General features: G+C 33.6%; 1 protein-coding gene across 2 annotated transcripts; it reads right to left on the bottom strand.

Annotated features, from left to right (window-relative positions):
• Positions 1 to 6,501: 6,501 nt before the first annotated feature.
• LOC128671246 (peptidoglycan recognition protein-like) lies at positions 6,502 to 11,255 on the bottom strand. 2 transcript variants are annotated; one of them, XM_053747572.2, is made up of 4 exons: positions 11,132 to 11,253; positions 8,712 to 8,928; positions 7,302 to 7,420; positions 6,502 to 6,795 (listed from the first exon to the last, which is right to left on the bottom strand). In XM_053747572.2, exons 1-4 carry the CDS (start codon positions 11,190 to 11,192, stop codon positions 6,608 to 6,610), a joined length of 585 nt encoding a protein of 194 aa, XP_053603547.1. In that variant the 5' UTR covers positions 11,193 to 11,253; the 3' UTR covers positions 6,502 to 6,607. The 2 variants fall into 2 exon arrangements, with proteins under 2 accessions (XP_053603547.1, XP_053603549.1); XM_053747574.2 differs by having other exon boundaries at positions 6,504 to 6,795; positions 8,712 to 8,913; positions 11,132 to 11,255.
• Between the last annotated feature and the right edge of the window lie 6,020 nt (positions 11,256 to 17,275).

Below are 17,275 nucleotides of genomic sequence, written 5' to 3'. Positions count from 1 at the left end.
TATTCAGGCTAACATGAAATGCGTTTGACGTATTTGTATGTCATTAAAAAGTAACTTTATCATACAAAATGATCATAATCTCTGTTTACTGCTCACTGTAACCTTTAGAATTTTCCAGTTAAGGTTTTACTGCGAATAATTAATGCGCGCAAGATGACGGCAGATCTACGTAATACAATATAATATAAACACAGGTCCTCAAACTGTACACCATAACCATAGCTTCGATTCGAATGGTGTGTATTTAAGCGCGATATTTTAGTAGACTCTGTTGTCATTTAGGTATGGTGTTAAATAATTGAGAAATGAATTACACAATTCATTTCAATACATATAATTGCATTGCATTCTGATCGGTTCGTTACTATAATTCTACCTATGTCTGGTTAATGAAAAACATATATTATTAGGACTTGGAAAATTTGTATATTGGTCAAAGCTTTTCGAATTAACAATTTTCGAATTCGAATTAACTATATTAAAAACCATTAAATGATCATTACATTGGATAGCAAAACTAAGAAAAATATATGTGGAAAATAAATGGCATCCAATTTTTAACAGATCTTTCTACTATACCCATAGAAGCCTCCAACATTATTGTACATTTTGAGAACCACTGATTGAAAATAATAATTATTTAAGTCGCATACTCATGTGTTTATTATTGTTTGTCACAGCACCTACGTAATCGCTAGCTGTTTTTGTTTTATTATCCTCAGATGATCTGTACACGATTTTACTTACAAACTTCGATATTTAAGTATTTTAGTGTCTCTGTGATACTTCCGAGTATAATTCCTAGAGTAATCTGCTACTCTTATTTGAACATATTTATTACGATAATTATTCGTCATTAGGTCAAACATATATACCTAACAATATTAATTGTCTAATCTAGCTTTTGTCCTAAAGCCTGTCCTTTTCAATTCATATTAAACTCGGGTTTCCTCGAAGAAAAGTCGCGAAAATTGAAAGGTGTAACGCAGTAATGAAACGTTGTCAGCCGCATAATAACGACCAACATAAAAGGTTTGTGATGGTTTCAATAACGTTATCTCACAGGAAGGTTTCTTAAACGAAGTTATTGCTTTATGAATAATAACGGCCTATTTCACAGGCGTTACATTACTACATTTTACATAATCAGATTTACTCTCTCACGCTTTCAGCTGTTTTCGGGGCTACTACGCCGCAAACCCCGAGGTCAGCGTCAAATAACAACCTTAAATTTTTGAAACCGACTGTCTGCTTCTTCTTGGGATGGATTATGTAGTGGTGCTATTTCAGGGCGGAACCACAAGCCGCCGAGGCGGAACCATACGCCATATACATATAATCATAGTTTAAATACAAACAACGTATTTAAGAACAATAATATAATGAAACAATATATATATATAACTAGTGGCCCGTCACGGCTACGCTCGTGTAAAACCAGAATGAAAAAGTAGCCTATGTTACTTGAAGCCGTCATGTTTCTGTGCCAAATTTAATAAAAAACCGGTCCTGTAGGTTTTGAGTTAATTCCTGATAAAATTTTCTAATGTTTTCAACCAATGATAATCATCCCAATGAATAATACGATTGGACATCGAAGCTAGATATTGTAATTTTTAGAATTTATATTATGGAAACTAATTTACCTCGTCATATCATTGGATATTATCCGATACAGCTAGCGGATCTGATAATTATATTGACGCAAACCAAACAAACATACAAATAGGTTACCTGTTACTAGGTCAGATTTCAATTAGATACCTCTGGCAAGGTCGTTTACTTGAATAATAAATCATAACATCAATTCCTATGTAGAAATTTTTTTAAAGAATATGGACAAATCACACACTAACTCAACGATACTATATTCTATAAACATATACTTACATATATAGAAAAACATCCAAGACCCAGGTCAATCTGAAAAATCATTTTCCATCATGACCCGATCGGGAATCAAACCCGGGCCATGGAGGTCGTCAATATCGATTGTTCTTAATACTAAAACTATTTAAATAGACTAGCAATAGACAAAGCGGTGTGAAAAAGAAGTAAGTACCCACTGCTGGGTAAAGGTAGGCCTTTACCCAGCAGTGGGATAATATGGAAATGGTGGGAAAATCAATACAGGTTGATTACAATTTAAAAAAATGGCGTTATTAAAAAAAAAGTTATAAATATTAAAATACATAATGGCTAACGTGAATGTGACAAATCGCAAACCGGGATAGGCTCCGTCCAATCGGGACGATTTAACCGGGACTGTCCCGTTTTTCGTCCTGAAAACGGGAACTTTTGCGGTTCTCAATGCCGGTGTACCTAAAAGAAACTCTGGGATGCGAAGCTGTCCCGATTTTGGTTTGGTTTGTAAAATAAATAGTCACGTTAATAATGACTGACGACAATTCGTTCTCCTTTATTGTACAAAAACCGAAATGTGTCGTAAGCATACGTAATTTTTGCACGAAACTTTTCCCTTTTTTCACCGTCATTTATTTTAATTTGTTGGAGATGTGTTGCGGTCAATTACCAAAATTACAGTGGAGTTTGGCTGGGCCATTTCCCGCGTTTTTCCTTATAAGGCTGCAATTCCACTGCTTTCTACCTAGGTGACCGACAAGGGTGACCGAATGTAAATTTAAGAGCTCTGTAACCTTGTTTTGCGAATAAATGATATGATTTTCAGTTTTATCATCTACAGGCTTTTTCCCTATCCAGTGTATTATTGCTGAAAATCGGACATGACTACAGGCTAAATTAGTATAAGATTATCTTTTTTTTAATAGTGCATCTACATAGTAAGCATCTAGTGAAACGGATCGCACGCTGTCGTACTTTAGCATCACAACTTAATCACTTCACACATTTCTAGTGGAACCTTACCCTATTTGTAACGTGGTTGAACCTTTATGAATGCCGAATGCAATTACCATTCAGCTCTGCGTCAGCATGCATTAGGATAATGTAAACAAATTGATCCAGAATTAAAAATAAAATTGTTCAACGGCGATAATCCGTACTGTATTTAAAATTTTATTTAATGTTTGGCGAAACACCGTACGTACTGTTGAAGCTCCACGAGAAAAGGTACTTTATAAAGGACAGTCGCTTACGACATATGCGCATCCTTATCGCGCCTGTCTGTATGATAGACAGATAGATAAAAATATTTATTTGTTCACAAAAATAGATAAAAATATTGATTTGTTCTCAAATATTCATTTTGTTATATACCACACATATACATTCAGTAATATAACGATTTAGAAAAAATACGTTAGATTTTGCCTAATACTAACCATGCATCTGCGTGCCACAGCAGCACAAAAGGGCTACAGCTCAGCGCTATGTCACTCGGTTTTCCGAGCAACTGCTGATCTTCAGCTGGCACCCACAAGAAAGTGCGAACGAAAGCAATTACATAGCACAATTGTTTTGATCACTTGTTAGATTTTGATACTTAAATATGTTTAAATAATCTGGAATATAGATAATATTAATAGCATATATGAAGCTTTGGTGGTGTAGTGGTTAAGACACCCGCCTGTTGATCGAAAGGTTCCAAGTTCGAATCCTACTCGTGCCACATGAGTTTGATACCAATCTGACACATGTATCATGTTCATCGACCACCGCCTGCTTCCAGTGAAGGAAAACATCGTGAAACCTGCACACTGGTTGATTATTAACTTGTGTGTGAAATGTAGAAAGCAATGGCAAGCCACTCCATTAATAATGCCAAGAGAGTTGTTGTGTGTGTTTCATTCCACGTAATGACCACGACCCTCAGCCATGAGGAAATACAACTATCAAGATATCATATGTAATATTTATAAGATAACTGGATACGACTCACTTTATTTTAGCATAGATTAAGACAAGTGTTGTAAACCCTCATATTTCAAATGTTTATTGCCATTCCTAAATTATTGTGTCAAAATGTCTGATATTTATGGACATTTATGCGACTGCCACAAGTGGACATAAATAATATTTTTTGTTTGGTGCATAAAGGGGGTGGCTACACTAGACTATTTTCGTCTCTAAATCACCGGTGCGTTGGTACAATCCAATGTGTGAAGTCGTTCTTTTTTCTTGTCGACTCACCTATATTGAATTCATGCACTGTTATACGAATTTAAAGATATTAATTATAATATTATCTATGTCTTAATGTAATTATGAATATAAATTGTATTGGAACATTATACATTTGTTGACGTAAAGGAATTGACAATTATAAATGAATTAGTGAATATATTTCTTTTATTGAAGATCTACGTCACAAACTCTACCGATAAGTTTAAGAAAAAGTTTTTAAACTACAGACGGATTTTTGTACAGTTTCATCTATAGATAGTGCGATTCCTGAGGAAGGTTCAGGTGTATAATTTACCCGAGCGAAGCCGGAATAGACCTCTAGTCTATAATTAAAATTAGCAAGTGAATCGTCTGATGCGAGTTGGTTTCTTCGTGGAATGACACATACGAGTATTATTATGCGATAATATACGAGTATGATCGTGCATCAACGAAGGAAAAATAAAAATAAAATTCATAAAATTATGTTTTATTATTAATTTATAAAAATTCATTAATTATAATATAATCCATATACTCGTGTCACATAATTATCTAACTGTGATAAGTATATATTTATACAATTTTGATATCATATATAAATAACTGTATCTATATTTTATTCCAATATTATTGTTAAATTTAGCTTAAGATTTGGTCTGAAATATTGTAATATAATGTGTTTAATAACGAAAATTAAATTGGCGATAAAATCCTTATAACTTTATTACGCCTCTAAAATGCTATAATCTATTCTAGCCAGATCTTTATGTCCTGGCTATGTATTGTACCTAGATATTATACGTAATTGCTAAGTAACTTATAAGTAGTAAAGGTACATAAAGAAAAAAAACTATACTCGTAAATATATGTACTATTTATAGATTTATATCTTATGATAATCATAATTCTATGCGAGTTGAAAGTAATTAAGTATTCCTTCATTTTAAATTGTTATCCCTAAGAGACTGTGTTCATTATAGTCGACTTAGGGTAACGATGAACAAATGTTGATTGTCAACATGCAGCCAGATTAGCTTCAAACATGTCGGAAGTCACGTATCCAGGGGATTCATTTCTAAGGATTTGTCCAACAAATATATACATGGCATAAAATGTAATGTTAATTAACCAACTCTTAAGTATATGTTAAACTTAAGAGTTAGTAAATATAAACATTACGAGAATGTACCCTTAAATTCATCTCCAAACACCATGTAAATGGCAATGTTGACTTTATAAAGTGAACTGACTATAAAATTTTTAACGCTGACTGATTTACACGCATCAACTGCAGAAGTTGCTTGTCTGTTATTCAATAAATAAATAAATGTTTTAGAAATATGAACGACATCGTGTACATACTACTTGTTTCGGCAGGAATGTTCCGTAATTTTTCGGCAAAATGTTTTAAAAACAATTCGTCTCCTTTTTGAAATATTTTTTTAAACTTGGCTTTGTCCTTGGAGGTAGGCAAAGCAAGCTGAATTATTTATTAGCTAGTTTCTTCATTATTTTCTTTTCAATATCAAAGCTAACCTACGTTTTCCCTGTGTCTTACTAAGCCATTGACCATCGGAGCCCAGGGTCCGCTTTCCTACTTTTTCGTCTCCAGTTCCCACGGTCGTCGGCATCAGTGTTGTCAGACCATTAGCACGCATATCACGATATCAAGCCAGTATTTCTAGGGTTTGCCATGGGTTTGCCTCTTATTCCAGGGCTAAGCGGGAGCGGCATAGCCAAACATTTGTTTCCTACGTAATTAGTCGGTATACACAAGACGTGGTATTGTGTATTTGGGCTTATAATGGCCCTTTGATACATGATATCACCGGGATATGACCGGTTATTTATCTATTGAATTCTATACGTTCTTCCTGTTAGATAACCGACACATTTAGGTCAATATGTCTTCTATAATCAACTATTTATATAACAAAGGCGATTATTTTTCATTATATTTACCCGTTAATACATGAAAAGATCATTGTTACTTGCATCACAGTTATTTTAAAAAAAAGTAGTTGAGACAATCAAACCTAAAGACTTACTAATTTTATTTCTTTTGCTATTTGCACGTCACGTAGTTCTTATCTGACCAAAATTCCACCTAATTGAAGTATTATTTACAATGTATTGATTGATTTTTTTGTTCAATCGAGTTTAATTTTAATTTATTTTCACTTTTTCTTTTAACTATGATTTTCACCATAGTTTACCACGTAAGGGTATATACACAATATTCTATCCTAACACCCCTAACACATTGACTGCTGAAAATGAATGCTGCGTGTTTTCAGGAATATATGCTTCGCAAATTGAGAGCAGTCGATTTTTGACTCGATCGGCCAACGTGTGTGCGAATATTAAAACAAAAAGATTTGAATAATTAGTTACTTTTAATAACTAAAGAACACTTTACAAAACAAAACTTACGTCTACTTTACGAAACGGTGCTATTGCGCCAGTCAAACAATTTGTTTATTTATTGCGTCTTGATTCTCCGCCATCGATAGAATAAAAATCAATTTATATTCTGTATCCAATGAGGCCAGACCTCCACTTCCTTCTGCAGGACGTCTCCAGGACTGAGGGTGCGGGACACCTGCCTGTGACCCACCACGTGGTAGTCTGCTGAGAGATAATCGTTCTTGACGCCGAAGGTAATAAGGTCTAGAGCTGCTTGCAACGCCTTTGATGATGGGAGTTTGTCTGGAACAAGTAAAGTGGAAATAGTAGTATTTGTTACCCGACTTTCAAGATAGGACTAATCCAAAGTAGATGGATAAATAATGTTCTATGTTTAATTGCACATTTCCTGTGGTTACCTTCCGGTATCCGCCGTGTTGTCATAATAATATCATATCATTCGATTTATCAATATCAAACCAGGAAGTGATCTAGGTGTAGTTAGACCTTAGTTAATTAGTTCACTAGTTTATACTTATATTTTTAGTATTAGTTAATGAGCTTCATTTTCTATATCTCTTATTACTACAAGAGTATCAAAGAAGCTCTGAATCGTACCTATTTTCGTGGCTTCGCCTGCGTGATATCCCACGGGAGCAGCTATTTTTCCGGGAGGAAAGGTTCTGAACAGACTTACTTACGCATTTATAAGATTAATTAGGATTGCAGTAATAGATACGTTGGAACCGGTTGCTGAATTGTAATCTTTATTATAATAATCTAAAAATTCTAACGTAAATAACACTTACTCATAAAGTTTCCCACGAAGGAAATGGCGACAGATCTGTTGTTGTAATTCCGTGTGTGTGCGCCCACGCGGGACCAGCCCGCTCCCTCATACACTTTTCCGTTGCCGCCAATCAAGAAACTATAAATTAATATGAGAAAAAAAAAAAGAATTCAACAAATGGCAAATTGTTTAGGTATTTCATTAGAGTACGAGACTATATAAAGGAGAGGTATACTAAATAAAATTAATATACTCATAGTTAATTCATATTCCCTACAGAACTTCGGTATAAAAAGTACCCTATGTAGTAGTTCAGGATTCATTGTAGAACTGTACTGAATTTCATCAAAATTCATCTTAATACTTTTTGCGTTAAAATGTAAAGTATATTTAATAAAACATTCAAAAAGTCTATATATATTTCATTCGAAAAGTCTATAGAGAAAATAAAATGGAAATGGTAACTGAAAGGATCACTTTATAAAGTAAGTAAAGCTAGTTATAGTAGTAAGTAAAGCTAGGATGAAAAACTCGCGCACGTTGTTCATACAAAGACATTGATCTTGAATAAAAGGGTCTCAAGTGTGGACAGACAGACATATGTCAAGATAAATCCTTTTTCAGGAGTAGGAGTGTGAGTGAGGTGGAGTTACTGAGTTGAGTTCTGCAAATTTTAAGTTTTAGTGAGCAATATCTAACTTTGAAATCAAATTAAGTGTTCGGCCATCGTTTATACGTACAAATTAAATTGACATAAATCTTTAACGTTTCTTTATTTATATAATGTTATAAACTTTAGTGAGTATCGTTGAGTTATTGTACGATAACATAAGCCTTGGTTTGGAGCTAGCTAAATCTGTAGATTGAGCTGTTGCCATCCGAACATTGACGATATCCATTCTAAATTTCGTCAAAATCGGCTCAGACGTGAAAGCGTAACAGACAAAAAAAGTATGGATTTTCAATGGATATCTTACTAAATTTCATTCTAAACTATTACTATTTATTCAGTTTCAAAATAATTTGTACATATTGGAAAAAGCTCGTTGTAAGAGTACGGAACATACAACCCTTGGGAAATAAAGGGGAATTGGTAACGGAAAAATATTAAAAAACCATGTTAATATATTTTTTGTTTAGTATGATAAAATGGTAAAACATTATAGAAGAGATCAGTTGAAGGAGAAGGCAGGAGTTATGTCGTATAGGGAGATGAAATCAATGGCAGAGTAATGATGGAAATGGAAGCTATTCTACCGATAAGAACAACGTTATTAAATGCAAAAATTTAATTACAAAAACCGATTTCAAAAATTCATTCACCATTAGAATACATTATCCAAGATTGCTATAGTCTATATTTCATCTCAAAATTGCCACGGGAGCGAAGCCCCGGGCAACATCTAGTCCTTTATAAATTGAAACTTACGATTGCGCAATATCGTCGTATCCCAGCTCATGTTTGTGATAATATCGAATGCCTCTAAGGGTGCTTTCACACTGCTCGTCAGTTAGGCAGTCCGCAGACGCAGTGTGCTGGACGACCACCAAGTCCACAGGATGAGGTAGTTTGCTAACACGTGACGATGCCTCACCCCCCCATTGGGATATAGGGACTATATCGCAGGTGTCTGAAATAGATAAATCTATACTTTTATTATAAAGAGGTAAGCGTTTGTGAGTTTGTATGTTTGAGGCGGGTAATCTCCGAAACTACCTGACCGATTTCAAAAATTCTTTCACCATTAGAAAGGTACATCCATCCAAAGTTACATCTACGGCTATATTTTATCTCAATATTCCCACGGGGCGAAGCCCCGGGCAACATCTAGTTAATAGATAAACCTAGTTAATATATATGTCTTTATTTCTTATTAGCGGCCTGTCCTTGCTTCAGTCTGGTAAAAACAATAAATTATATTATTATTAATCTTTTTACGATAATCCTGAGCTTTGGGGCGTCACAGCCCTGAATATAACTGGGGTCATGCGCAGATGAAACAGCATTTAGATGAAAATAATGACTGGTTGCCAGTCCATCGCCTGTGAGAATAATATATAGTTTACAGCCTTTTCCCTTAATCGTGTTTAACAATCTGCAAAGAACGTAAGGTATAAAATTTATGTTCTGTTGGGAAAGTGTTAACCTTACTAAACTAGACAGTGTTAATAGTTTAGTACGTAGTAACAATTACGACTGAACGCCCTAACCATAACCACTGGCGGGTAGAGGCATTTATAATTATCAACATTTTCGACGAGGATTTCCTTCAACCTATACGAGTACATAGTTATCTATACGCACCAAACATTAGATAAACATCTATAGGTAATGTTATTTGGACTTGGAAATTTGAAATTTGACGCGATCATCTCGTAAAAAGAGCGAGGCTCTTGTCGGTTGAGTACCTTCCATTGCTCTCACTTCATAGCTTATTGCTTCACCTCTTGATACGACACGAAACACATATTCCTTTTGTCTCCTGTCTTTGCCTCGGCCTAGCTTTTGTCCACTTTGGCCTCGTTTATTCCGCTCATAACTTATTATTAACAATATCTTGGATTCTATGCAACGTGTCGCGCTGAAACGCGTTATGCAAGTATGAAATCTTCATCAATCAAATTAAATCCAGTAGTTTTGAGCGAAGCTCGAATAAACACACTATTTGTTTGGCCAGAAGCCAAATAAATATTTTAAAATATATTTAATATTAACTAGGTATATAATTATTTTTCTTTAATATCTCTTAAGTACACACATAGCCGCAATATATATATATATATATATATATCTATATAGCGTTTTATCATTGATTTTGAGTTTTGAATTTAATTAAACACATTGTTAGCTAGCACATTATCCATTCTTATCAATACAGTATAGTACTCGAGAGAGTATACCCCTACTATATTGATTTAATATAGCTAATAAATTAGGTTATCACAATTATCGTGAGTGAAGTAATAAATTACGCGTCAAACTTGACCTATATCGGTTTCAGAGCAAATAATTGGCGGTCAAGTAAAAATATCAGAAAATATATTATGGTCGACGCCAACTACGTAATGTATACGTGCGCGTTTTTTCTGTAGCATTCTCCTTCTCCATCCGCAAGGAAGGCCAGTGCCCCAGCAGTGGGGACGTTTAAATGTCTGTTGATGATGATTATTGATGATCATTCTATTAGTAGAATCCCCGTTCCCGCTTTGCTTGGGTAAAAACAGAATAAATTATTCTACAATTTAAACCTTCCTTTGCATAAAATTCGATCAATTGTTTTTGAGTTTATCGTTAACAAACAGACAGACGTGGCAGATGACTTTGTTTTATGCAAGGATTGTAATGCAACGCAGCCAGCCACAAATTCTTTATAATAATCGGTCAAGTGTGAGTTGCACATGCGTGGATAGGGTTTACTATCTTGGTTATATTCGCTATATTTAAATATTTTGCACCTGTCTGTGTGTTCTACCATCACAGCTACTTTGTTTCGAGACTACTGAACCAATTGAGATAAAAGTTAACATGTAAGTTTGTGATTTAGATCTTGGACAAGTAACAAATAAACAACAACTACACAAAAATGTTAAAGAAAGTGTAGCCAAGAAAAAAGTTTTGCGAGATAATGAATTAATTACTTTGACAAAGAAGTTGCTATTAAGTAAGATATATTGCTAATGAGTAAATATAACTTTTATACGATCGTCCAAAAAATTTTTTGTTTTGTATACATTTGCGTATATAATGTTGGTTTGTGTGTACGCGTCCCTTGCGAGTGTATCCCATGCACAAATGGACCATAGTATAAAAGTTAAAAATAATTAAAAAAAAACAATACATATACGAACCGCCAACACTAACGTCAGCCATTGACATAACCATCAGCACACAGTAAATGAACACCTTCATTTTGATTTATCCAAAAAAATAGACCCTTCTCAACACGACTTCAATACAACAATAGATTCCAAAGAACGATTTTCCTTTATATATATGCTAAATAGGGGAAATACTTTAGAAATTCATCAGGGAAAACGGGATTTTCTTTATCAAGTCTCATGTAATATAAATATTATTTTGTTTTTACGATATATGTTATGTACTACCTATGTACCTACTAAATTTTACGTACTGTTGGGATTGATAAGGTTTGGTGGAGTGGATTTATACAATTATTTAGGGGCATTCCCGTTCCAAGTACTTACCTACATTTTTGGTCGCATTAAAGTAGGTATATTCGTGGATTTAAAAGTACTTCACACAGTACCTACTAATTCCATGGGTATATTAATGTGGAATAAGATACTCCGTTTAGAAATATTTTGATAAGGATTTAGTAAATACTTCGGAGTACCTAATAATTGACTCCAAAATCCGTGATGTCACAATACATAACTGTCACTCAAGCTTCATATAAAAATTTGTTTTTGATATTAGAAAAATCTGTTTTGGCTAGTCAGAAAGTAGCCAATTCTTGATCACATTTCATGGACTTCAAATTTGTTTCTATATGATAGTTAACTGAATGGGTTTAGATGAACAAAAATGTAGGTACTTCGAGCGAAACAAAATAGCACTATTTATCCAAAATTTCCACTGGAACAAGTACTATATTAATACCTAATCATTCTGTCTTATTTTATCGTTTTTCTTACGCCGCCATTCGCCGCGTCGGAGCACAGGGTTCGTTTTCTACTATTTCTCATATTTCCACGGTGTTTCGTATGCTTTGTGTTCAGACCATTGACAAGCATATCATCTTTGACCATATAATACTAGTACCTAATTTAGGTCAACATATTAATCTCTAAGGTTCGATTGCACCAGTCCATTTTGACGTTAACTTTAACCTGCGCCAAAAAATGCACAGTAATTTGTCTAAGCGACAGCGACCCATAAAACATTATTTTAATTAAATTTCTCTGCGAATAAATTTTGAAGACAATAAAATAAATAATAAATTCGTTTATTATACTTATATGCATTATTAAACGTGAAGTTTCCAAATATAGCGCTGTCTGTCAGTCTTTTTGATGGTAATGACAGGATAATAGGGCTTATTATATTTCATTCGTAATTTGGCATCTGACAACAACGATATAAAATAAGCAGCTCGGCTGCTCCCTACAACAGACTAACTCCTTGGAGGCAGAAAAAAGTTTTGGTTTTTTGATTATTTAGCATTAAAAATATGACAGTTACCGACTGTAAATAAATTATAAGGAAACAATTGATGCTCTGTTTTGTGTATTACCTTAGACAGCTAGTAAGGCTGACGTAAATATCAACTGCTCTCTTACTCAGGCAACAATATTTCACATTGAGTACAATGAGTGTTTCACGCCCCAAGCTTAACATGGTTATATTTAGGTTAATACCTTCTCATTATTTTGTTTTAAAGTCGAAATCGAATTGAATTTTAATCGCAATATATCTACTGACAAATACTAGCCGAAACCACCAATGTGGCTAAAATAAATCTGGGACGTACAATATTTTTGACGTATAATATAATTATTATGGGTGGGTTGCACTGTCAACTTTGACATTAACTTTGTGCGCAGAAAAACGCAAAGTTCATTCCATTTCATCTAAACGTCAGTGGCGCGCCGGTCAAAATCAATGTCAAATTTGACGGTGCTACTTACCTACTTAACTCACCCCAAGTAACACATACCTAGATTAAAATGGTGTTGAAATATTGTTCAGAACGTAATCGCTTTGAAATTTATCCACTGAATAGAACGCGTGAATAGTTTCAGTTTAAATGTGCACTCGAAATGTTTAATACTTATAATTATTTTGATAAGGTACCTACTCTTTCGATGAAGTTCATTTCATATTTAATTTTATATTTAGTATTATCTTTTGTATATAATTAAGTCGCGTGTAACTGAATTATTCATTATGTATATTATTAATTTTCATAAACATTTGTTGAATTCTCAATTCCCCGCGATTCTGCTAAGAAGTGGTGGACGTCAGAAAGAGGCTTTCGCCAAACATTGGGATACAATTGGACTTAAAAAAGAGTTGAATGATGAAAATAATCATATTACTTCGTGAAAAAATAATGTTTTCTGTGACACGTAAAGCTTAGGTTAGTCCCAAAACTATTTTTCGTTTTGTTCGTCTGTCAACTATGGAATAACATAACAAACAATATGTTGCTTATTCTTCTCTTCATGTCCCAAGATTTCCATATTCTCCATATTACATTACTCAAAGTTTTTGCATAACTTGTTTTTGCCTTTTAATTCCCGAAAGAAGACTTTTTAATGTCAAAAAATGGTATAGTTATTGTTACATTACACGACATTGTGGTGTATTTTCGTTAAGTTACACAATAAAAATGTTATTTGTGGAAAGAAAGATGCTATTATGTGACCGAACGGATGGAAAGTGGTCACCGCAGCCAATTGACGGCTGCATTACCGGCGACGTCACACGAGTGTTGCGGATTTTGTGGCCCAAGGTCCTTTGCTACCTTATCTGCCTGAACACAGTAAAATAACACTTTTTTGGACTCGACCAAACGCTCCATACTAAATGACATGTAGGAGTGACGTCACAACTTGCTATAATATTCGCTAAGAAAGCTGTTTGTTCGACAGCTACATTAAATATCATGTTTATGGTGATGACTTCTTAATAAAAGTTGTTACAAAATTTTTCTTTTTTATGATGGTTAAATTTATTTTTATAATTTCATACTTTTCGAAAATGGACTTTCCAATCAATTTTAAATCTTCGTATTTAGATCCAACTGCATTCTTACAGCCTAATTATAAGAATTATTATAATGATCCTAAATATATCTATTTTATCTAGATTATACATATTTTTTTAAAATTTTCTGTCGTTGTCAGTTACGCTATTTCCAATATACTACTAAAACTGTTATTAATTATACCGGTATAAATGATCTCAATGCAGCTTTAAGTTATATTTCAGTCTAAATCCACGTGGTTTGTGGGGTCCTAATCCTAAAAGCGTTTGATAATATTGAAGCAGATTAACAGTATCTAGTTTATATTAAAGCTTATCTTTGCTTGGTTTGTATGATATCTGTTTACTTGGAAATATAGTGCAACTTCCTCGTTATTGATATTTTATGATTAATCGAAAGAAACATTGAATTGTTATTATATAATAAAAAAAAAAATATTGACAAGGGTACCTCCCTTACATACATACCTTACATAGCAACTTAACATATAATAGTAGAATTATGGGTCTTAAGTGAGAGAAGGAATCGGGATTCCTGTCGGACTGTCAACAAAGAACCAATATATTATATGTATATAATGTTTATATTTTTAAACATTATTATTTTTAGTTACTTATATTTTTAAAAAGTTTTAGTCTAAAGTACTGTTACAAAAATTACATACGTAATTCAAAGATTTATACTGTATGGTTAGTTAGCAAAAAAATATATTATTATCTAAACTATAGGATTTTGGCAAATATTCAATCCAGTGACGACTTTCTGTATGGATTAATACCAATAAGTATCATAAACACTTCATTTGAATTTTGTTTTTAAATCAGGTCAGGTTCAGGTGTCGCACCATTTATTTTCATATTATAGATTCATGAGCATTAATGAATTATATTCATAGATTCATGAGCATTAATGAAATTAAGCTATTGTAAAAATCAGTTACATGGTTCAGAATAAACATTTCAAAGAATGTATGTCATTGTACGCTCAAAGACGGGCAGTGGCGCAGTTTGTAAATAACTATCCAAAATGACACACAGTTTAAGGCCAAGACTTCACTAACAAGATACCAGTTTTATACAATTAGAGCTAAAGCGGAATCGATGTGAGAGATAGCGCATTTTGAAATAGGACATACGTATGTATCTAACATAAGCTCGGTGGCATAGTGGCATTTTAAATAATTAAAATAATATAATTATTTTATTTCAGGTTTTACCTCATATAAAGTGTTAGTAACAAATATTTTAAACACATTTTTAAGGTTTTAAGAATATATAGTATCTATGTAGATCTGACATATCAGTCCAAGATACTTAAAAAGAAAATAAATTTAATACCTAATCTAATAATAGGTGAGAAAACAAGACTTTTAAAAGTAAGATGCCTTATTTAAAACATTCATGAAGCAAAAGTAAATGAAAGAAGGGGTATTGAAAGATCGACATTCAAGGAAATCAACTGAAAGAGAAGGCAGGCGTCGTGTCAAGATCTGAAGACCACAAAACATTAGTAACATATTATGCTGTCTCTTTTTCCCATATCGTGTGCGAATCGTGTAAAAAAAGAGAGGACGTGTGGACGCAATGTCGTGGATAAACGTGTTTTATGTTTCATGGTAGTCCCCCTGAAATGAAAAGCCCAAAACCGACAGGATATCTCAGGATAGTAACTCGAAAGATCTAAACTTTCGTTGCCCTTTTCTATAAAAAATAAGTTTTTAGTGGAGTCCAAGCCTAATTAGGTTTGTTTGACTTTTGATTGTCATTTTATATGTTTGTCTCCACTTCAGAGGTGTGAGGAGGGTCGCCATTGTATGGTAATTATTGACGTGTTTTCATAGTTAATTCTAAATAAATGAGTTGTCTTGATATTATACTGTTGTCAGGCAGAATGTATGGATGGATTGTATAAATTTTTTTCTACTCAATGAGGAATGTAGTAATTTATATTGTTTCGTGTTAAAAATAAAGATTTTTATGAGAGAGGGTAAAAAAGGTTTAGGCTATTTAGCAGTGGGACGCATCACCTGTTTAGCTTAGATTTATTTATTTCACATTATTTACAAACTATCATTATAAGTAATCCATTTAGGCGAAAGCGAAGCTTCCAAACTATTTAACTATTAAAAATATAAATAAAATTATAATATATATTAATTATAATAAGTACTGATAGAAGGTAATACGTTAACATAAAATTAAAAAAAAATGTGTAGTTAACTAAGTCTACATAACTTATAAAAATAAATTGAAAAAATAATATTTGGTAATATTATGCGAACGATTCACTGTATACTGTATACCAAAAAACGCTCGTAAAAGATAGGTACTGTTTGTTTCGTTTGTTTCTACATTTATAATGAGCTAACGCCACCCACATTGTGCTAGTGAGGCGAGGTGAAAATTATTACACGTGTAAGGTATCGCTTCAGATTAGGATAAAAGGACATTTCTCATCCCGGACGTGCCACAGGATAACAATAATAATTATCATACGCTTTTCCTGCTGACCATACGTCCTATCTGAGCGACTGTACGCTGCACGGTGTAGGCCGCTGTGCGTTGCTGTGTGTGTTTACGGCAACGACGTAGGTCAAAATTAAACACATCTGCTGCTTATATATATTTGTATTTCATGGCTTGCGTTTGTCGTTTATCTAAGACACCAGCTAGTTAAACAAAAAATATTTGGGTTATTGAAACAAACAGTTGTTACTTGAAAAATAATAGATACTTATTAACTACAATCATATAAAGTTACATTGAGAGTACCAACCCGCAAAAGCAGCAAGTCTCAAATAAATACTTGAGTTAAAACATACTGAAACTGAAGCACTTAAAGACTGATGGAGGAAGATCCTAATTTGAGTTTCCAAGTTTCCAGAGTTTGTTTATTTGATACCAAAGTTAGTAAGTGAAGTAGATGCAAACTAGAGGGTTTAATCTCATGATGTCTTCATTAGAAATATCCGGTGTTTTAGACTAATTGCTCCGTTGTGCTCCATTGTTTGCCATAGGTTTGGACTTTAACGTGCGTTGACGTACGTCTAATCTCCATGGGATTTCTGCGTTGCTCTGCGCTGATCCGTCGACGGATGTCAAAATAACAATGTGACCGGGTCCTAAGTTAGCGGCGGAACGCAGTACAATAAGACTTTGTGCAACTATGGTTGACTACTGATTTAATATAGGACTGGATAGCAATATTTGTTGTAGATTTTGCTATCCAGTGGATAAAATAAGTCCGCCCTTTGATCATATAG

This window comes from Plodia interpunctella, chromosome 7, assembly GCF_027563975.2.
Source record: "Plodia interpunctella isolate USDA-ARS_2022_Savannah chromosome 7, ilPloInte3.2, whole genome shotgun sequence".
Lineage (NCBI taxonomy): Eukaryota > Metazoa > Arthropoda > Insecta > Lepidoptera > Pyralidae > Plodia > Plodia interpunctella.
The sequence above is the reverse complement of the archived record's forward strand: the minus strand, read 5'-3'. Positions and strand labels throughout refer to the sequence as shown.